Source organism: Mobula birostris, chromosome 2 (assembly GCF_030028105.1).
Source record: "Mobula birostris isolate sMobBir1 chromosome 2, sMobBir1.hap1, whole genome shotgun sequence".
NCBI classification, from domain to species: Eukaryota; Metazoa; Chordata; class Chondrichthyes; order Myliobatiformes; family Myliobatidae; genus Mobula; species Mobula birostris.
The window spans coordinates 136,679,697-136,703,735 of record NC_092371.1 but is presented as its reverse complement, the minus strand read 5'-3'; the positions used below and the strand labels follow the sequence as shown (position 1 = coordinate 136,703,735).

General features: G+C 43.8%; 1 protein-coding gene across 4 annotated transcripts in view; it reads right to left on the bottom strand.

Annotated features, from left to right (window-relative positions):
* Positions 1 to 23,473, bottom strand: part of LOC140191556 (phosphofurin acidic cluster sorting protein 1-like) — a 294,121-nt gene extending 270,648 nt beyond the window's left edge. For 3 of the 4 annotated variants that reach the window (XM_072249058.1, XM_072249050.1, XM_072249084.1), the window contains exon 1: positions 23,325 to 23,473. In XM_072249058.1, the coding sequence (XP_072105159.1) occupies positions 23,325 to 23,449 (125 nt within the window). In that variant the 5' untranslated portion in view covers positions 23,450 to 23,473. The remainder of the gene's footprint in view (positions 1 to 23,324) is intronic. The other variant, XM_072249074.1, reaches the window with a different exon arrangement.
* Between the last annotated feature and the right edge of the window lie 566 nt (positions 23,474 to 24,039).

The window sequence follows — 24,039 nt, the reverse complement described above, 5'->3', positions numbered from 1 at the left end:
CCGTATTGTACTTCCCTGACGTGTGTACTTGCTCTCCGTATTGTACTACCCTGACGTGTGTACTTGCTCTCTGTATTGTACTACCCTGACGTGTGTACTTCCTCTTTGCATTGTTCTACCCTGACGTGTGTACTTGCTCTCCGTATTGTACCTCCCTGACGTGTGTATTTGCTGTCTATACTGTACTACCCTGACGTGTGTACTTGCTCTCTATATTATTCTACCCTGACGTGTATACTTGCTCTTTCTATTGTTCTACCCTGACGAGTGTACTTGCTCTTTGTATTGTTCTACCCTGACGAGTGTACTTGCTCTCCGTATTGTACTATCCTGACGTGTGTACTTGCTCTCCGTATTGTATTACCCTGACGTGTGTACTTGCACTCCGTATTGTACTTCCCTGACGTGTGTACTTGCTCTTTGTATTGCACTACCCTGACGTGTGTACTTGCTCTTTGAATTGTACTATGCTGACATGTGTAGTTGCTCTCCGTATTGTACTATCCTGACGTGTGTACTTGCTCTTTGTATTGTTCCACCCTGACGTGTGTACTTTCTCTCCGTATTGCACTCCCCTGACGTGTGTATATGCTCTCCGTATTGTACACCCTGACGTGTGTACTTGCTCTCCGTATTATTCTACCCTGACGAGTGTACTTGCTCTTTGTATTGTTCTACCCTGACGTGTGTACTTGCTCTCTGTATTGTATTACCCTAACGTGTGTACTTTCTCTCCGTATTGTACTACCCTGCCGAGTGTACCTGCTCTTTGTATTGTACTACCCTGACGTGTGTACTTGCTCTCCGTATTGTACTACCCTGACGTGTGTACTTGCTCTCCGTATTATGCTACCCTGACGTGTGTACTTGCTCTTTGTATTGTTCTACCCTGACGTGTGTACTTGCTCTCCATATTTTACTACCCGGACATGTGTATTTCCTCTAAATACTGTAATACGCTGACGTGTGTACTTGCTCTTTGTATTTTACTACCCTGACGTGTGTATTTCCTGTCCGTATTGTACTATCCTGACGTGTGTACTTGCTCTCTGTATTGTTCTACCCTGACGGGTATACTTGCTCTTTGTATTGTACTACCCTGACGTGTGTATTTCCTGTCCGTATTGCACTACCCTGACGTGTCTACCTGCTCTTTGTATTGTTCTACTCTGACGGGTGTACTTGCTTTCCGTATTGTACTACCCTGACGTGTGTACTTGCTCTCCGTATTGTACTATCCTGACGTGTCTACTTGCTCTCTATACTGTAATACCCTGACGTGTGTACTTGCTCTCCGTATTTTACTACCCTGACATGTGTATTTCCTCCAAATACTGTAAAACGCTGACGTGTGTACTTGCTCTTTGTATTGTACTACCCTGACGTGTGTATTTCCTGTCCGTATTGCACTACCCTGACGTGTGTATTTCCTGTCCGTATTGCACTACCCTGACGTGTCTACTTGCTCTTTGTATTGTACTACCCTGACGTGTGTACTTGCTCTTTGTATTGTTCTACCCTGACGGGTGTACTTGCTCTCCGTATTGTACTACCCTGACGTGTGTACTTGCTCTCCGTATTGTACTACCCTGACGTGTGTACTTGCTCTCCGTATTGTACACCCTGACGTGTGTACTTGCTCTCCGTATTGTTCTACCCTGAAGAGTGTACTTGCTCTTTGTATTGTTCTACCCTGACGTGTGTACTTGCTCTCTGTATTGTATTACCCTAACGTGTGTACTTTCTCTGCGTATTGTACTACCCTGCCGAGTGTACCTGCTCTTTGTATTGTACTACCCTGACGGGTGTACTTGCTCTCTGTATTGTACTACCCTGACGTGTGTACTTGCTCTCTGTATTGTATTACCCTAACGTGTGTACTTTCTCTCCGTATTGTACTACCCTGCCGAGTGTACCTGCTCTTTGTATTGTACTACCCTGACGTGTGTACTTGCTCTCCGCATTGTGCTACCCTGACGTGTGTACTTGCTCTCTATATTGTACTATCCTGACGTGTGTACTCTCTCCGTATTCTACTACCCTGACGAGTGTACCTGCTCTTTGTATTCTACTGCCCTGACGTGCGTACTTGCTCTCCGTATTGTACTACCCTGACGTGTGTACTTGCTCTCTGTATTCTACTACCCTGACGTGTGTACTTGCTCTTTGTATTGTTCTACCCTGACGTGTGTACTTGCTCTCCGCATTGTACTATCCTGACGTGTGTACTTGATCTCCGTATTGTACTTCCCTGACGTGTGTACTTGATCTCCGTATTGTACTTCCCTGACGTGTGTACTGGCTCTCCGTATTGTTCTACCCTGACGGGTGTACTTGATCTCCGTATTGTACTTCCCTGACGTGTGTACTTGATCTCCGTATTGTACTTCCCTGACGTGTGTACTTGCTCTCCGTATTGTACTACCCTGACGTGTGTACTTGCTCTCTGTATTGTACTACCCTGACGTGTGTACTTGCTCTCCGTATTGTACCTCCCTGACGTGTGTATTTGCTGTCTATACTGTACTACCCTGACGTGTGTACTTGCTCTCTATATTATTCTACCCTGACGTGTATACTTGCTCTTTCTATTGTTCTACCCTGACGAGTGTACTTGCTCTTTGTATTGTTCTACCCTGACGAGTGTACTTGCTCTCCGTATTGTACTATCCTGACGTGTGTACTGGCTCTCCGTATTGCACTCCCCTGACGTGTGTATATGCTCTCCGTATTGTACACCCTGACGTGTGTACTTGCTCTCCGTATTATTCTACCCTGACGAGTGTACTTGCTCTTTGTATTGTTCTACCCTGACGTGTGTACTTGCTCTCTGTATTGTATTACCCTAACGTGTGTACTTTCTCTCCGTATTGTACTACCCTGCCGAGTGTACCTGCTCTTTGTATTGTACTACCCTGACGTGTGTACTTGCTCTCCGTATTGTACTACCCTGACGTGTGTACTTGCTCTCCGTATTGTGCTACCCTGACGTGTGCACTTGCTCTTTGTATTGTTCTACCCTGACGTGTGTACTTGCTCTCCATATTTTACTACCCGGACATGTGTATTTCCTCTAAATACTGTAATACGCTGACGTGTGTACTTGCTCTTTGTATTTTACTACCCTGACGTGTGTATTTCCTGTCCGTATTGTACTATCCTGACGTGTGTACTTGCTCTTTGTATTGTCCTACCCTGACGGGTGTACTTGCTCTCCGCATTGTACTATCCTGACGTGTGTACTTTCTCTCTGTATTGTACTACCCTGCCGAGTGTACCTGCTCTTTGTATTGTACTACCCTGACGTGTGTACTTGCTCTCCATATTTTACTACCCTGACATGTGTATTTCCTCTAAATACTGTAAAACGCTGACGTGTGTACTTGCTCTTTGTATTGTACTACCCTGACGTGTGTATTTCCTGTCCGTATTGCACTACCCTGACGTGTCTACTTGCTCTTTGTATTGTTCTACCCTGACGTGTCTACTTGCTTTCCGTATTGTACTATCCTGACGTGTCTACTTGCTCTCCGTATTGTACTACCCTGACGTGTGTACTTGCTCTCCGTATTTTACTACCCTGACATGTGTATTTCCTCTAAATACTGTAAAACGCTGACGTGTGTACTTGCTCTTTGTATTGTACTACCCTGACGTGTGTATTTCCTGTCCGTATTGCACTACCCTGACGTGTCTACTTGCTCTTTGTATTGTTCTACCCTGACGGGTGTACTTGCTCTCCGTATTGTACTATCCTGACGTGTGTACTTGATCTCTGTATTGTACTACCCTGACTTGTGTACTTGCTCTCTATACTGTAATACCCTGACGTGTGTACTTGCTCTCTATACTGTAATACCCTGACGTGTGTACTTGCTCTTTGTATTGTACTACCCAGACGTGTGTACATGATCTGCGTATTGTACTACCCTGACGTGTGTACTTGCTCTTTGTATTGTACTACCCAGACGTGTGTACATGATCTGCGTATTGTACTACCCTGACGTGTGTACTTGCTCTCTATATTGTATTATCCTGACGTGTGTACATGATCTGCGTATTGTACTACCCTGAAGTGTGTACTTGCTCTCTGTATTGTACTACCCTGACTTGTGTACTTGCTCTCTATACTGTAATACCCTGACGTGTGTACTTGTTCTTTGTATTGTACTACCCAGACGTGTGTATTTCCTGTCCGTATTGTACTACCCTGACGTGTGTACTTGCTCTCCGTATTGTACTACCCTGACGTGTGTACTTGCTCTCCGTATTGTACTACCCTGACGTGTGTACTTGCTCTCTATGCTGTAATACCCTGACGTGTGTACTTGCTCTTTGTATTGTACTACCCAGACGTGTGTATTTCCTGTCCGTATTGTACTACCCTGACGTGTGTACTTGCTCTTTGTATTGTTCTACCCTGACGTGTGTACTTGCTCTCTATACTATAATACCCTGACGTGTGTACTTGCTCTGTATACTGTAATACCCTGACGTGTGTACTTGCTCTCCGTATTGTACTACCCTGACATCTGTACTTGCTCTATATACTGAAATACCCTGACGTGTGTACTTGCTCTTTGTATTTTACTACCCTGATGTGTGTATTTCCTGTCCGTATTGTACTATCCTGACGTGTGTACTTGCTCTCTGTATTGTTCTACCCTGACGTGTGTACTTGCTCTTTGTATTGTACTATCCTGACGTGTGTACCTGATCTCCGTATTGTACTACCCTGACGTGTGTACTTGCTCTGTATATTGTACTATCCTGACGTGTGTACTTGATCTCCGTATTGTACCACCCTGACGTGTGTACTTGCTCTTTGTATTGTACTACACTGACGTGTCTATTTCCTGTCCGTATTGTACTACCCTGACGTGTGTACTTGCTCTCCGTATTATACTACCCTGACATGTGTATTTGCTCTCCGTATTGAACTACCCTGACGTGTGTACTTGCTCTCTATATTGTACTACCCTGACATGTGTACTTGCTCTCCGTATTGAACTACCCTGACGTGTGTACTTGCTCTCTATATTGTATTACCCTAACGTGTGTACTTTCTCTCCGTATTGTACGACACTGACGAGTGTACCTGCTCTTTCTATTGTACCACCCTGACGTGTGTACTTGCTCTCCGTATTGTTCTACCTTGCCGTGTGTACTTGCTCTCCGTATTGTACTACCTTGACATGTGTACTTGCTCTCTGTATTGTACTACCCTGACATGTGTACTTGCTCTCTGTATTGTACTATACTGATGTGTGTACTGGTATTGTACTACCCTGACGTGCGTACTTGCTCTCCGTATTGTACTACCCTGACGTGTGTACTTGCTCTCCGTGTTGTACCACCCTGACGTGTGTACTTGCTCTCCGTATTGTACTACCCGGACGTGTGTATTTGCTCTCTGTATTATACTACCCAGACGTGGGTATTTCCTGTCCGTATTCTACTACCCTGACGTGTGTCCTTCCTCTTTGTATAATACTACCCTGACGTGTGTACTTGCTCTCCGTATTGTACTACCCTGACGTGCGTACTTGCTCTCCGTATTGTACTACCCTGACGTGTGTACTTGCTCTCCGTGTTGTACCACCCTGACGTGTGTACTTGATCTCCGTATTGTACTACCCTGACGTGTGTACTTGCTCTCCGTGTTGTACCACCCTGACGTGTGTACTTGATCTCCGTATTGTACTACCCTGACGTGCGTACTTGCTCTCCGTATTGTACACCCTGACGTGTGTACTTGCTCTCCGTGTTGTACCACCCTGACGTGTGTACTTGCTCTCCGTATTGTACTACCCGGACGTGTGTATTTGCTCTCTGTATTATACTACCCAGACGTGGGTATTTCCTGTCCGTATTCTACTACCCTGACGTGTGTCCTTCCTCTTTGTATAATACTACCCTGACGTGTGTACTTCCTCTCCGTATTGTACTACCCTGACGTGTGTACTTGCTCTCTGTATTGTACTACCCTGACGTGTGTACTTGCTCTCCGTATTGTACCTCCCTGACGTGTGTATTTGCTGTCTATACTGTACTACCCTGACGTGTGTACTTGCTCTCTATATTATTCTACCCTGACGTGTATACTTGCTCTTTCTATTGTTCTACCCTGACGAGTGTACTTGCTCTTTGTATTGTTCTACCCTGACGAGTGTACTTGCTCTCCGTATTGTACTATCCTGACGTGTGTACTGGCTCTCCGTATTGCACTCCCCTGACGTGTGTATATGCTCTCCGTATTGTACACCCTGACGTGTGTACTTGCTCTCCGTATTATTCTACCCTGACGAGTGTACTTGCTCTTTGTATTGTTCTACCCTGACGTGTGTACTTGCTCTCTGTATTGTATTACCCTAACGTGTGTACTTTCTCTCCGTATTGTACTACCCTGCCGAGTGTACCTGCTCTTTGTATTGTACTACCCTGACGTGTGTACTTGCTCTCCGTATTGTACTACCCTGACGTGTGTACTTGCTCTCCGTATTGTGCTACCCTGACGTGTGCACTTGCTCTTTGTATTGTTCTACCCTGACGTGTGTACTTGCTCTCCATATTTTACTACCCGGACATGTGTATTTCCTCTAAATACTGTAATACGCTGACGTGTGTACTTGCTCTTTGTATTTTACTACCCTGACGTGTGTATTTCCTGTCCGTATTGTACTATCCTGACGTGTGTACTTGCTCTTTGTATTGTTCTACCCTGACGGGTGTACTTGCTCTTTGTATTGTACTACCCTGACGTGTGTATTTCCTGTCCGTATTGCACTACCCTGACGTGTCTACTTGCTCTTTGTATTGTTCTACTCTGACGGGTGTACTTGCTCTCCGTATTGTACTACCCTGACGTGTGTACTTGCTCTCCGTATTGTACTATCCTGACGTGTCTACTTGCTCTCTATACTGTAATACCCTGACGTGTGTACTTGCTCTCCGTATTTTACTACCCTGACATGTGTATTTCCTCCAAATACTGTAAAACGCTGACGTGTGTACTTGCTCTTTGTATTGTACTACCCTGACGTGTGTATTTCCTGTCCGTATTGCACTACCCTGACGTGTGTATTTCCTGTCCGTATTGCACTACCCTGACGTGTCTACTTGCTCTTTGTATTGTACTACCCTGACGTGTGTACTTGCTCTTTGTATTGTTCTACCCTGACGGGTGTACTTGCTCTCCGTATTGTACTATCCTGACGTGTGTACTTGCTCTTTGTATTGTTCTACCCTGACGTGTGTACTTTCTCTCCGTATTGTACTACCCTGACGTGTGTACTTGATCTCCGTATTGTACTACCCTGACGTGTGTACTTGCTCTTTGTATTGTTCTACCCTGACGTGTGTACTTTCTCTCCGTATTGTACTACCCTGACGTGTGTACTTGCTCTCCGTATTGTACACCCTGACGTGTGTACTTGCTCTCCGTATTGTTCTACCCTGAAGAGTGTACTTGCTCTTTGTATTGTTCTACCCTGACGTGTGTACTTGCTCTCTGTATTGTATTACCCTAACGTGTGTACTTTCTCTGCGTATTGTACTACCCTGCCGAGTGTACCTGCTCTTTGTATTGTACTACCCTGACGTGTGTACTTGCTCTCCGCATTGTGCTACCCTGACGTGTGTACTTTCTCTCTGTATTGTACTACCCTGCCGAGTGTACCTGCTCTTTGTATTGTACTACCCTGACGTGTGTACTTGCTCTCCATATTTTACTACCCTGACATGTGTATTTCCTCTAAATACTGTAAAACGCTGACGTGTGTACTTGCTCTTTGTATTGTACTACCCTGACGTGTGTATTTCCTGTCCGTATTGCACTACCCTGACGTGTCTACTTGCTCTTTGTATTGTTCTACCCTGACGTGTCTACTTGCTTTCCGTATTGTACTATCCTGACGTGTCTACTTGCTCTTTGTATTGTTCTACCCTGATGTGTCTACTTGCTCTCCGTATTGTACTACCCTGACGTGTGTACTTGCTCTCCGTATTTTACTACCCTGACATGTGTATTTCCTCTAAATACTGTAAAACGCTGACGTGTGTACTTGCTCTTTGTATTGTACTACCCTGACGTGTGTATTTCCTGTCCGTATTGCACTACCCTGACGTGTCTACTTGCTCTTTGTATTGTTCTACCCTGACGGGTGTACTTGCTCTCCGTATTGTACTATCCTGACGTGTGTACTTGATCTCTGTATTGTACTACCCTGACTTGTGTACTTGCTCTCTATACTGTAATACCCTGACATGTGTACTTGCTCTCTATACTGTAATACCCTGACGTGTGTACTTGCTCTTTGTATTGTACTACCCAGACGTGTGTACATGATCTGCGTATTGTACTACCCTGACGTGTGTACTTGCTCTTTGTATTGTACTACCCAGACGTGTGTACATGATCTGCGTATTGTACTACCCTGACGTGTGTACTTGCTCTCTATATTGTATTATCCTGACGTGTGTACATGATCTGCGTATTGTACTACCCTGAAGTGTGTACTTGCTCTCTGTATTGTACTACCCTGACTTGTGTACTTGCTCTCTATACTGTAATACCCTGACGTGTGTACTTGTTCTTTGTATTGTACTACCCAGACGTGTGTATTTCCTGTCCGTATTGTACTACCCTGACGTGTGTACTTGCTCTCCGTATTGTACTACCCTGACGTGTGTACTTGCTCTCCGTATTGTACTACCCTGACGTGTGTACTTGCTCTCTATGCTGTAATACCCTGACGTGTGTACTTGCTCTTTGTATTGTACTACCCAGACGTGTGTATTTCCTGTCCGTATTGTACTACCCTGACGTGTGTACTTGCTCTTTGTATTGTTCTACCCTGACGTGTGTACTTGCTCTCTATACTATAATACCCTGACGTGTGTACTTGCTCTCTATACTGTAATACCCTGACGTGTGTACTTGCTCTCCGTATTGTACTACCCTGACATCTGTACTTGCTCTATATACTGAAATACCCTGACGTGTGTACTTGCTCTTTGTATTTTACTACCCTGATGTGTGTATTTCCTGTCCGTATTGTACTATCCTGACGTGTGTACTTGCTCTCTGTATTGTTCTACCCTGACGTGTGTACTTGCTCTTTGTATTGTACTATCCTGACGTGTGTACCTGATCTCCGTATTGTACTACCCTGACGTGTGTACTTGCTCTGTATATTGTACTATCCTGACGTGTGTACTTGATCTCCGTATTGTACCACCCTGACGTGTGTACTTGCTCTTTGTATTGTACTACACTGACGTGTCTATTTCCTGTCCGTATTGTACTACCCTGACGTGTGTACTTGCTCTCCGTATTATACTACCCTGACATGTGTATTTGCTCTCCGTATTGAACTACCCTGACGTGTGTACTTGCTCTCTATATTGTACTACCCTGACATGTGTACTTGCTCTCCGTATTGAACTACCCTGACGTGTGTACTTGCTCTCTATATTGTATTACCCTAACGTGTGTACTTTCTCTCCGTATTGTACGACACTGACGAGTGTACCTGCTCTTTCTATTGTACCACCCTGACGTGTGTACTTGCTCTCCGTATTGTTCTACCTTGCCGTGTGTACTTGCTCTCCGTATTGTACTACCTTGACATGTGTACTTGCTCTCTGTATTGTACTACCCTGACATGTGTACTTGCTCTCTGTATTGTACTATACTGATGTGTGTACTGGTATTGTACTACCCTGACGTGCGTACTTGCTCTCCGTATTGTACTACCCTGACGTGTGTACTTGCTCTCCGTGTTGTACCACCCTGACGTGTGTACTTGCTCTCCGTATTGTACTACCCGGACGTGTGTATTTGCTCTCTGTATTATACTACCCAGACGTGGGTATTTCCTGTCCGTATTCTACTACCCTGACGTGTGTCCTTCCTCTTTGTATAATACTACCCTGACGTGTGTACTTGCTCTCCGTATTGTACTACCCTGACGTGCGTACTTGCTCTCCGTATTGTACTACCCTGACGTGTGTACTTGCTCTCCGTGTTGTACCACCCTGACGTGTGTACTTGATCTCCATATTGTACTACCCTGACGTGTGTACTTGCTCTCCGTGTTGTACCACCCTGACGTGTGTACTTGATCTCCGTATTGTACTACCCTGACGTGCGTACTTGCTCTCCGTATTGTACACCCTGACGTGTGTACTTGCTCTCCGTGTTGTACCACCCTGACGTGTGTACTTGCTCTCCGTATTGTACTACCCGGACGTGTGTATTTGCTCTCTGTATTATACTACCCAGACGTGGGTATTTCCTGTCCGTATTCTACTACCCTGACGTGTGTCCTTCCTCTTTGTATAATACTACCCTGACGTGTGTAATTGCTCTCCGTATTGTACTACCCTGACGTGTGTACTTGCTTTCTATACTGTAATACACTGACGTGTGTACTTGCTCTTTGTATTGTACTACCCTGATGTGTGTATTTCCTGTCCGTATTGTACACCCTGACGTGTGTACTTGCTCTCTGTATTGTACTATCCTGATGTGTGTACTTGATCTCCGTATTGTATTGCCCTGATGTGTGTACTTGATCTCCGTATTGTACTACCCTGACGTGTGTACTTGCTCTCCGTATTGTACTACCCAGACGTGTGTACTTGCTCTCTATACTGTAATACCCTGACGTGTGTACTTGCTCTCTGTATTGTACTACCCAGACGTGTGTATTTCCTGTCCGTATAGTACTACCCTGACGTGTGTACTTGCTCTCCGTATTGTACTACCCTGACGTGTGTACTTGCTCTTTGTATTGTACTACACTGACGTGTGTACTTGCTCTCTATATTGTACTACCCTGACGTGTGTACTTGCTCTCCGTATTGTACTACACTGACGTGTGTACTTGCTCTTTGTATTGTTCTACCCTGACGTGTGTACTTGCTCTCCGTATTGTACCACCCTGACGTGTGTACTTGCTCTCCGTGTTGCACTACCCTGACGTGTGTACTTGCTCTCTATATTGTACTACCCTGACGTGTGTACTTGCTCTCCGTATTGTACTACACTGACGTGTGTACTTGCTCTCCATATTGTACTACACTGACGTGTGTACTTGCTCTCTGTATTGTACTACCCTGACGTGTGTACTTGCTCTCCATATTGTACTACCCTGACGTGTGTACTTGCTCTTTGTATTGTACTACCCTGACGTGTGTACTTGCTTTCCGTATTGTGCTACCCTGACATGTGTACTTGCTCTCCGTATTGTACTACCCTGACATGTGTATTTCCTCTAAATACTGTAAAACGCTGACGTGTGTACTTGCTCTTTGTATTGTACTACCCTGACGTGTGTATTTCCTGTCCGTATTGCACTACCCTGACGTGTCTACTTGCTCTTTGTATTGTTCTACCCTGACGGGTGTACTTGCTCTCCGTATTGTACTATCCTGACGTGTGTACTTGCTCTCTGTATTGTACTACCCTGACTTGTGTACTTGCTCTCTATACTGTAATACCCTGACGTGTGTACTTGTTCTTTGTATTGTACTACCCAGACGTGTGTATTTCCTGTCCGTATTGTACTACCCTGACGTGTGTACTTGCTCTCCGTATTGTACTACCCTGACGTGTGTACTTGCTCTCCGTATTGTACTACCCTGACGTGTGTACTTGCTCTTTGTATTGTACTACCCAGACGTGTGTATTTCCTGTCCGTATTGTACTACCCTGACGTGTGTACTTGCTCCTTGTATTATACTACCCTGACGTGTGTACTTCCTCTCTGTATTGTACTACCCTGACGTGTGTACTTGCTCTCTATACTGTAATACCCTGACGTGTGTACTTGCTCTTTGTATTTTACTACCCTGATGTGTGTATTTCCTGTCCGTATTGTACTATCCTGACGTGTGTACTTGCTCTGTATATTGTACTATCCTGACGTGTGTACTTGATCTCCGTATTGTACCACCCTGACGTGTGTACTTGCTGTGTGTATTGTACCACCCTGACGTGTGTACTTGCTCTTTGTATTGCACTACCCTGACGTGTGTATTTGCTCGCCGTATTGTACTACCCTGACATGTGTACTTGATCTCCGTATTGTACTACCCTGACGTGTGTACTTGATCTCCGCATTGCACTATCCTGACGTGTGTACTTGATCTCCGTATTGTACTACCCTGACGTGTGTACTTGCTCTCTATATTGTATTATCCTGACGTGTGTACATGATCTGCGTATTGTACTACCCTGAAGTGTGTACTTGCTCTCTGTATTGTACTACTGACTTGTGTACTTGCTCTCTATACTGTAATACCCTAACGTGTGTACTTGCTCTTTGTATTGTACTACCCTGATGTGTGTATTTCCTGTCCGTATTGTACTACCCTGACGTGTGTACTTGCTCTCTGTATTGTACTACCGACTTGTGTACTTGCTCTCTATACTGTAATACCCTGACGTGTGTACTTGTTCTTTGTATTGTACTACCCAGACGTGTGTATTTCCTGTCCGTATTGTACTACCCCGACATGTGTACTTGCTCTCCGTATTGTACTACCCTGACGTGTGTACTTGCTCTCTATACTATAATACCCTGACGTGTGTACTTGCTCTCTATACTGTAATACCCTGACGTGTGTACTTGCTCTCCGTATTGTACTACCCTGACATCTGTACTTGCTCTCTATACTGTAATACCCTGACGTGTGTACTTGCTCTTTGTATTTTACTACCCTGATGTGTGTATTTCCTGTCCGTATTGTACTATCCTGACGTGTGTACTTGCTCTCTGTATTGTTCTACCCTGACGTGTGTACTTGCTCTTTGTATTGTACTATCCTGACGTGTGTACCTGATCTCCGTATTGTACTACCCTGACGTGTGTACTTGCTCTGTATATTGTACTATCCTGACGTGTGTACTTGATCTCCGTATTGTACCACCCTGACGTGTGTACTTGCTGTGTGTATTGTACCACCCTGACGTGTGTACTTGCTCTTTGTATTGCACTACCCTGACGTGTGTATTTGCTCGCCGTATTGTACTACCCTGACATGTGTACTTGCTCTCTATATTGTATTACCCTAACGTGTGTACTTTCTCTCCGTATTGTACCACCCTGACATTTGTATTTGCTCTAAATACTGTACTACCCTGACGTGTGTACTTGCCTTTGTATTGTACTACCCTGACGTGTGTACTTGCTCTCCGTATTGTACTACCCTGACGTGTGTACTTGCTCTCCGTATTGTACTACCCTGACGTGTGTACTTTCTCTCCGTATTGTACTACCCTGACGTGTGTACTTGCTCTCCGTATTATACTACCCTGACATGTGTATTTGCTCTCCGTATTGAACTACCCTGACGTGTGTACTTGCTCTCTATATTGTATTACCCTAACGTGTGTACTTTCTCTCCGTATTGTACGACACTGACGAGTGTACCTGCTCTTTCTATTGTACCACCCCGACGTGTGTACTTGCTCTCCGTATTGTTCTACCTTGCCGTGTGTACTTGCTCTCCGTATTGTACTACCCTGACGTGTGTACTTCCTCTTTGTATAATACTACCCTGACGTGTGTAATTGCTCTCCGTATTGTACTACCCTGACGTGTGTACTTGCTTTCTATACTGTAATACACTGACGTGTGTACTTGCTCTTTGTATTGTACTACCCTGATGTGTGTATTTCCTGTCCGTATTGTACACCCTGACGTGTGTACTTGCTCTCTGTATTGTACTATCCTGATGTGTGTACTTGATCTCCGTATTGTATTGCCCTGATGTGTGTACTTGATCTCCGTATTGTACTACCCTGACGTGTGTACTTGCTCTCCGTATTGTACTACCCTGAAGGGTGTACTTCCTCTTTGTATTATACTACCCTGACGTGTGTACTTGCTCTCCGTATTGTACTACCCAGACGTGTGTACTTGCTCTCTATACTGTAATACCCTGACGTGTGTACTTGCTCTCTGTATTGTACTACCCAGACGTGTGTATTTCCTGTCCGTATAGTACTACCCTGACGTGTGTACTTGCTCTCCGTATTGTACTACCCTGACGTGTGTACTTGCTCTTTGTATTGTACTACCCTGACGTGTGTACTTGCTCTCCGTATTGTACCACCCTGACGTGTGTACTTGCTCTCCGTATTGTACTACCCTGACGTGTGTACTTGCTCTCCGTATTGTACTACCCTGACGTGTGTACTTGCTCTTTGTATTGTTCTACCCTGATGTGTGTACTTGCTCTCCGTATTGTTCTACCCTGACGTGTGTACTTTCTCTCCGTATTGTACTACCCTGACGTGTGTACTTGCTCTCTATATTGTACTACCCTGACGTGTGTACTTGCGCTCTGTATTGCACTACCTTGACGTGTGTACTTGCTCTCCATATTGTACTACCCTGACGTGTGTACTTGCTCTCCGTATTGTACTACCCTGACATGTGTATTTGCTCTCTGTATTATACTACCCTGACGTGTGTACTTGCTCTCCATATTGTACTACCCTGACGTGTGTACTTGCTCTTTGTATTGTTCTACCCTGACGTGTGTACTTGCTCTCCATATTGTACTACCCTGACGTGTGTACTTGCTCTCCATAATGTAATACCCTGACATGTGTACTTGCTCTCCGTATTGTACTACCCTGACGTGTGTACTTGCTCTGCATATTGTACTACCCTGACGTGTGTACTTGCTCTCTATATTGTTCTACCCTGACGTGTGTACTTGCTCTCTGTATTGTACTACCCTGTTGTGTGTACTGGTATTGTACTACCCTGACGTGTGTACTTGCTCTCTATGTTGTATTACACTGACGTGTTTACTTGCTGTCCGTATTGTTCTACCCTGATGTGTGTACTGGTATTGTACTACCCTGACGTGTGTACTTGTATTGTACTACTCTGACGTGTGTACTTGCTCACCACATGCCCAGCAGGGATGCAATATCCATGGTCGACCCACACCAACGGTGGGCCTCAAGTCATTAACATCCATACCCCTCCATTCCCTTTGCATTTATGTGCTGTATAATGCATCTGCACACTCTACCTTCCCCGATTTCCATAACATGCATTAGCTATGTAACCAGACTGCAGCAACACCATCTCTCTGCATCCACATTATTACATGCACTCCTCTTAATCTGCCCTCCTGAACATTCCTACATTAATGTCCTCCTCCTCTGGTAGTCACAACTTCCAGCTTTTGCATTGGTTTTCTTACCCTAAACTCTCTCTCGTCCATTAAAGGTACTTCTTAAAATCTTTGATTTTCAGCTGCAATGCTTCCTTATAAGGTTTAGTTTTAATATTTTTGCTTGATAACTAACATTGTTATTGAAGCTCTACATGTTTTTTGCATCTGTAATGAAAGGTTATAGATTGAATCATAGATCAAAAATCAGTACAGAAAACCACTTAGCTCCCTGAATCTTCACAACACTTTCAACAATCCAACTGATCATATTCTCTTCTGCTCATTCCCCTTGCCTAGCAATTTTTGAATCTTCAAGTACTTAACCAAATTCCTTTAGAAGGCCTTTTTCAAATCAGGTAACAACTTACTGCATTACAGAACATTCAGATTTAGAAAGCATATAGTGAATTGCGTCATTTCGCATCTAATGACCAGCATAGTCCAACAATGTGATGTGTAGCCTGCGACGATGTGATGTTAGCCCACAAGTGTTGCTATGCTTCCAGTGGCAAGATAACATGCCCACAACTTACTAACCCTTTCGAATGTGCATGGAAACCGGAACATCTGAAGGAAACGCACAAGGTCACAGAAAGAACGTACAAACTCCTCAGAGACAACAGTGGAAATTGAACTCAGATCGCTGGCACTGTAAAGTGTTACATTCGACCTACACGACCAAGTTCTGACTGCTCACTGCATAAAAAATATCTACTGGCTCCTTTGCCAATTACTTTAAACTTATCCCCTATTTATAAACAGTTTTCTTCATTGGCTTGATCTAAACTCTAACTATTGTAAAAGCCTCTATCAAATCTCCTTACAGCCTCCTCAGCTATATAGAAAACAAACCAGTCCAAATAAATGCAAACCCTCACCTTTAAAACAACCAAACTAAATCAGTTCCTTTCTCCAAAAGGCTGGGCATTCATCTTAAAGTACTGATATAACTTTTCTCTCAATAAACAAAGTAATAATGTGGAATCAGTTTGTTCCCAGTGTATGTGGGTGTGCAGCAATTAACTGGCAATGTCACTCAAATTTAAAGACAAAGATTTAACAAAAATAAATTGTGCCTGGAAGTAAGATGGGTAACAACGAAAGGAGGAGTGAATCAGAAGCAGATTTAATACCACTGACATACGACAAGAAATGTGTTGTCTGGCAGCAGAAGAATAGTGTAATGACATAAAATTAGTACAAGTTATAAAAATAAACAAACAATGCAAAAGGAAAAGGTAGAATGAGACAGAGCCATTGGGTTCATGGACCATTCAGAAAGCTGTTTCTAAATCACTGAGTGTTGAGTTTCCTGTACCTCCTCCCTGATAGAGGTCCTGGACCGTGAGGATCCTTAGAGATGAATTATAGGGTTAACATAAGAATATAAGTAAATGGTAGCATGAGTAGGCTATCCAACCTTTCAAGCCTGCTCTGCATTAAGTCATGGCTGGATTTACCTCAGTGCCATTTTCATGTATTACCTCCATATCCCTTGATTTCCTTAAAATCCAGAAATTTACCAGTCTGTGAATTGAATTACATCTCCACAACCCTCTATATTCAGGATTTAGAATGGTTTTCCATCATTGATTTAAAAAGTTTATTTGTAATCCTAAATGACCCCTCAGTCAGAGAAAACACCTTCTCTGCATCTAGCCCTGTCAACCCCTTAAAGGATTTTGTATGTTTCAGCAAAATCTCTCTTCCAAACTCTGGAGAACAGATTTGATTTATAATGACCTTAGCCACAGGTGGGATGCCGGAGGATTGGTGGATAGCTAATGTTGTTCCCTAGTTCAACAAAGGCTCTAAGAATATACTAGAAAATCATAGGTTGGTAGGAAAAATTCTGAGACGAAATAGACAGTAAATGGCAGGGATCTTAGAAGCACTGACATACAGAACAACCTTGAGTACAAGTTCACAGCTTCCTGAAAGCAATGACATGAATAGATAGGGTTGTGAAAAAGACATTTGTTATGCTTGCCCTCATAAGCCAATATTGGGTAGCAGAGCTGTACCATGCCCAATACCTGCCACTGTCTTAATGAGTTTATATGTTCTAAAACTAGAGGACACCAGAATTACATTAAAAAGGAATTCGGACAGGTACTTGGATAGTAAAGACATAGAGGACAAATAGGATGAGAATAGATAGGCATCGATGTAAGCATTTACATGGTGAGCCAAAGGGCTCATTCTATGCTGCACATTTCTAATTTCTAAGGTTCTAAGTTTTTTTTGTCTTCTTCCCAGTTCCGCTAAAAGGTCTCTAACCTGAAATATGAACTCTGTCACCCACAGATGCAGCCTGACCTGCGGAATATTTCCAATATTTTCTGTTTTTATTTTAGATTTTCAACATCTACAGTGTTTTTATGATCACTTGATAGCCAAACAGATTGCTTAATTCTATTGATAAGTAGGTTGAATAGATCTTCACTGTAGCAATACTTGCATATTAGTGTACAGTGACTCCAAGTAGCAGAGAAATATTTAAAATGCCAAGAATCAGCCAAAAGAGTAAATAAGTCTGTTTTTCCAGAGAATTGACTCTCCTTCAGAAGGAAAAGAACTTGAATCTTTAAACCACTTCTAACAAAGAGAAAGCCTGAACAGTCTGTAACTGCATTACACTTTTTTCCTGTCTGTTGTCACTGTCTGAAGAAACTTTCTGAGACAGGATACTGATCAGAACCATTAAAGTTCCTGTTTATAATCCACAAGCCTGACGAAAAGGGGATCATCAGTAGATAATCTTCATATCCTACCATGCATAACTCCTTACATTTACTGCACATGTGAAGCAGCGCACTGAATCCAATCTGCAAATGTGCTATTATGCTCAGACCCGAGACATTATAAACACTGACGATGGAAACAAGCAAGAATCTCCTTCTTATGTCACACACTGACCAATCATTAGATCTTTAACATTAACACTGCTTCTCTCCACAGAAGCTATCTGACTGCAGTTTGCAGCATTTTCTGCTATTTCAGACTTCCAGCACCTGCAGTTTTTTGACTGCCATTAAGTACTGTTCACTCACATTGAGAAATTAAGCACTCATGCAGACCAATAACACAAGAGGAAACAATACCTTAAAGCCAAGGATAAGGTAAATTAAATTGTTATTTCAATAAATGCACCAAGAGCCATGAAATAGCTTTCATACCTTGATAATAACTAAGCTTGGGGAATTTTGGGGGCACAAGTTATATTCACAAAAAAAAAGATTGCTACTTTGCTCAGCTCCAGTAGTTGGATTATTAAACCATTGTATAACTCACACAACACTATTAAATTATGTGAATTTTAATCAATTAAACTGTTACAAGAACTATGTGTATAAAAAATTTTGAAAATAAACTAAAAGAAATAGTCTATTTGATGATTATATTACAGATAGGTCATGAGTGAAACAAAGCTTGAACAATAAATGCCACCTCCAGGGAGATAACACTTCCACAACTGTCCCTTCTGACACAAGAAACAACATTGTGGTTCTGTGTAAATTAAAAGCTGTCATTTCAGAATTGGCTCAATATAAAATGAAGCAAGTGTCTACTGAACTCCCAGTACAGATTCTAACAGGAGCTTAAGTGAATATTAATTGAATTATGAGAAATATAAATCCTTAAAAACAATACTGGAAACTACAACTATTAAACTTGATCGTGGCAATGTTAGTGATTCATTATAACTGCCACACCCAATTTGTAAAAGATGCTAACATTGCTGGAAGTTCTGTTGATAATCAATAACCACCCAGCATACAGACAGACACAGCCCCATATGTGCTGATGGAAACACTACACAATTACACTAATGTAGTTATTTAATAGCCTATCACATTTGGAAACACAAACCACTCAAAAACTTTTGAAAGGCATGTCCCAACACTGAAATATTCCAAATGATGCAATTTGGAGAGCATGTTTTGGAGAAGAGAAAGTCATGAATATTTGTCCCATTCTCCCTGAGGAAACAGTTATTACACTGCCTGACTTGTGGGTCCCAAACACACAGATTTGATTACCAATTGTAAAACAAAACCTTTTGAAAGTAATGATCCACCTACACAAGCAGTTGAGGTGACAGCTGAACCTCAGCACGTCCATCTCCCTCAACCTGTCCAGATCCTATCATGTGATTCTTGGGACAGAAGATAAAAGAGAAAAGGCAAGGTTTTCATTGCAGAGAACCGGACACCAAACATTGGCAGCAGAGATGAAAGTGGAATAATAGTGAGTGACAGCCAGCAGACAAAGAAATGTGTTAGTGAGACAGACCTAGGATCAGAAACACCAGCCAGACAGAGAGACAAAGACAGGGGGAGAGACACAACAGGACAGAAGCATGCCAAAAGAAGAGATAAAGAGGCTTCAGCTTTAACCCCTGATACACTACAAAAGCCTGGGCCAAGGTTAGAATCTTTAATTTAAAATCTAGTCCCATCTGCTATGTTCCTGCCACAACATTAACAGCAGTGATTCATAGTCACGACGATAGTCTCACTGAAAGCTGGAGGGACCAGATGACATTACTGGCACCATGACATAATTTCACCATCCGCCCTAAATCCTGCACCAGTAACTTTTTTCTCATTGAGGCCATGTCAGTTTTTATATATTTAACCCACTCTAAATGACTATGACTTGAAGCCTTAAAACTCTCATACTTCAGTCCCACACTACTCATCCACAAAACTCCCATTCCTCAACACACAGGAGAGAATATAGCATGTGGCTCAAGCTTGTTCTAAGAATGATTTAAGGAGTGTTTTAATAGGGAGAATGATGACTTTGTAGATAGAATTAGGAATGGAATTACTGCTTATAGCCTACCAAGCTGAAGGCATGGTCACTGCTGGATAACAAGGTCCAGTGGCACACATACAGATCAGTGAAGTCCTGAAATCTCCAAAGGATCTAGAATTGGAGCAGGGAAGCCATTGGGAATCTGAAGAGAAGTTAAATTAGATTTCTGCTGAACCAGAAACTAGCAAGCACAGAAGAATGGCAGTACAGGTGATCCAGCAGAATTTCAGATCAGCTCAAGTTTATGAAAGGTTAAAATTGGGAGGCAAGCCAAGAGTGCAGGTCAGTCAGGTTTGGGGATAACTACATATTGAGTGATGTTTATCAGCAGAGGCAGGGGATATGGCCAGGAATATGTGGAAATAAGTGACCTTTGTGATGAAGCAGTTAAACTCTGGGTCATTACCTTGCACTCTTTCCACAGCCTTGCAAATTCTTTCCAGTTTGTTCTGAATACCTGAACTAAATCTGCTTCCACTGTCAACTCTGGCAGTACATTTCAAATTCAAACCACTTGTTGCCTAAATAAATTCCTCCTGACATGCAAGAAAATAGGAGTAGGCCACTCAGCCCCCTCAAGTCTACCTTGCCAGTCGATACAACCATGGCTGATGTATACTGGCTTCCTCTTCTGTGCCTGCTCCCCAGAATCATCAATTAATTGACCAATCAAATATTTATTTATCTCCACCTCACATGCAACGATCTGGCCTCCAGCTATCCTTGGAGGCAGAAAATTGAATTGATTCACTACCCTTTGAAACACTTGAGATTCTTTTGACAACCACTTTTGTCTTATCATTAAACATTTTGTTTTATCGTTACAGCTTGGGTTCAGTTTTTCTTAGAGAAACAAGAGACTATTGATGCTGGAATCCAGAGCAACACACAAAGTACTGCATGAACTTGGCAGATCAGGCAGCATTCATAGAGCAAAATGGACAGTCAACGTTTTGGGACAGATCAGTTTTTCTTGATCTATTCTGCCTATGCCTTTCATCAGCAAATATTTCTATCAAATCCCCCCACAAATCCAGATTCGACAGACTTTCCACATATCTAACCTTCTTAGCATTTTATTAAATCACTTCTGCATCCTTTACCTTTTTTCCTAATGTGACACCCAGAACTAGGCACAATATTCCAGTTGTGGTTCCTTGCTCCTATACTCCATGCCCCTATTGAAAATGGCCAGAGTCCTGCATGCTTTTTACCGACCACTCGGAGACCCTTCAGAACACCTCAAATCTGAAACTTTAATTCTGTTCCTCTCTCCACAGATGCTATTTGATCTGCTGACTATTTCCAGCTGTTTCCAATTTTGCACCGGTTTTCTAGAAGTGTTTTTTTATTTGCAATCAGAAATATATTTTCTTTGTTCCCCAATGAGTGTGAGAGAGCAAGGCAGATGAAAGGCTCAATTTTAAAGCTGCACAACTGGAAATCCAGTTACTCACACTATATCAGATATAGTTAAGCACTTAAGTGGTAAAAGATAACCAGAATGAAAGACACACAAGTGGATACAGTGAGCTTTACACAACACAACACAAATGCATAAATACACATACACAGAGAGGAAGGATTGGATAAACAAGCAAAGAACCACAAACACACATCCAGGCAGAGACAGAGATTGATGGTAAACAGGCAAATATACAAACAGTAAAACACAGTTAAACAAACATTGTCAAATATTTGATATGGTCATCCAAACTATAATTGAATGGCTCAAATATACAATGAATGTTGAATGCAAAACAGTCACTGATAACAATAATAATGCAGCTTTAAGAACAGTACTGTATTTGCTTTTAACAGGCATTTTACAGAAACATCCAGCACTAACATTCACATGTTATGGGCTATGAAAAGAAATTGGAAAAAGCAGATAAATACAGAAAACAATAAGGTATGATGAAAAAACAGCAAGTGAGAAAGCAACAATACACTAACAGATAACCTGAGCCATAAACTTTCACGGTAAATAGCAACTGGTTTCTAGAACTCTGAACACAGTTGCAGTCTAATATGCAACAGGCTGATAGTGTGAAACATAGACTGGCTGACTGACAAGGTGAGACTGGAGGAAAGGATACATTTCACTGGGGAGGAAGAAAGATTTAGGAGTGAAGCCGGTGACCTGTCAGCTGAGGCACATTTAGGGGAGTGAAGGACATGGGTAACAAGTGAAGCATTTAGGGGACAAGGAGAGCACACGCTATTGGGGCAGTTTGAAGGAGAATCCAAAGGGGAGATTGGGTCCAATCTGGAATAGTGGGGGTTCACAGTGCGGGGGGGGGGTATGTAAGCAAGATAGTGAATGCAGTCTGGGGAGAATAGTGATGGGGGGGAGGGAAGACATGAGCTCAGCAGGTGGGTGCAAGAAGACAGGTTGGGCGTTGGGCATGGAAGATAGGATGTCCTCCGGAAGAGTCCCAGTGAGTGTCCACAGCCTCGGTGGGTCAGAATTGGAGTGGTGGCACGTAGCCGATGAGGACAATGTACGGAGGAAAGAGAGGTCAATAATAGATCGGCCATAGGTAAGGACGGTACTATACTTTGGGGCACAGAGGAAGCACCCGTAATTGTTGACAGGACTGGATTCAGCCTGTGCTTCTCATACACAGAGCTCACCATCTGGGCTGGACATTGTGCGATGTGGCCATCCGTGGGCTTTTGAGAAGCAGAAATGAGAGTCTGAGGAATCGGTGAGGGTCGACATCAGGATACGTGGGACTGGGGTTCAGAGGCGTGGGGTCAAAATTGAGAAGTTAAAAGGATCAGGGAACTGAGGAACACAGATCGGAGGTTGTGGGAATTGAGGGATGTAGTGGTTTGGGAAACGTGGCGAATAGGAATCGGAGGGTAGTAACTGAGGGTGGGTACGGGTTGAAAGACGATATCGGAATCGGGGGGGGAGGGAGAATGGAAGGATGTGGGAATTGGGAATGGGAAATGGAGAGACCCTTGTCGGTTGTGGAGATCAGCGTTTAGGATGTCCGGGGTGTAGGTCAGAGAGTGTGTAATCGGTGGTGGCGGAAGGTGTGTGGTGGAGGTCGGAGGTTGGGGTAGGGGGGTGGTCGGATAGATGTGGGGGGTCCCCGGTGAGGATCTCCGGGTGTTTTAGGATCGGGGATAGGAGACGTAGGAACCGGAAAGACGCAGGGTGGGTGTCGGGTTGGTGTGGGGGTCGAGGGTGGAGGTCCTAGATGGGGGCGTTATGGCTCGGGCTCACAGAGACCAGGGGCTGGGGCGGTCAAAGAGGATCTCCTCCCGCCCCCTCCCTCACTGACCTGGGTACGCAGCTCGGCGACGACCTATCCACCTCCCAGGTGGCAAACAGGTTCATGGGCACGGGTTTGGGCAGCGCGGTGCCCGGGACGAGCGCCACCCGCCCTCGCTCCGCCATCATCAGCATCGCTGCCTGTCCGCGCGCTCCCGCTCCCCCCTCGGGCACCCGCCCAGGCGCAACAGGCCGCGGCTTCCGTCACTGCGCCTGCGCCGCCGCGCGAGCTCGGCTGTCTGAGCACGAGCGTGTGTGAGGGAGTGAGGGAGGGAGGGAGGGAGGGAGGGGGAAGAGTGAGGAGGCGAGAGGAATGGAGTGATGTGGGTACAGCGAGCGGGGGGAAGGGGAGGAGGGAAATTAGGATGGAGAGGTCGAATAAATGGAGTGAAGAGATGGGGGAAGGGAGGAGCAGGGAGCGAGCGAGACAATGACAGCTGTTTGGAAATTGAAGAACCTGGAGAGCGAGTGAAGAAGGGGTGACGGAGGGAGAAAATATGTGAAAATGAGGGAAGAGAGAAAGTACAAATAAAGGGTTATGGAAGAGGTGGAATAACGAAAGGGAAGTGGAAAGTTGAGTTGGTACAAAGATGAGGAGAAGGAGTAAAAGGGGAAGGAGAGAGAAAGTGGAGACAATGAAGAAGAATATTTGTAAGGTAGAGGAGAGAGTGAGAGAGAAGAGGGGAAAATAGAATTGGTCAGGAGCAAGGGTGAGGGAGGGAGAG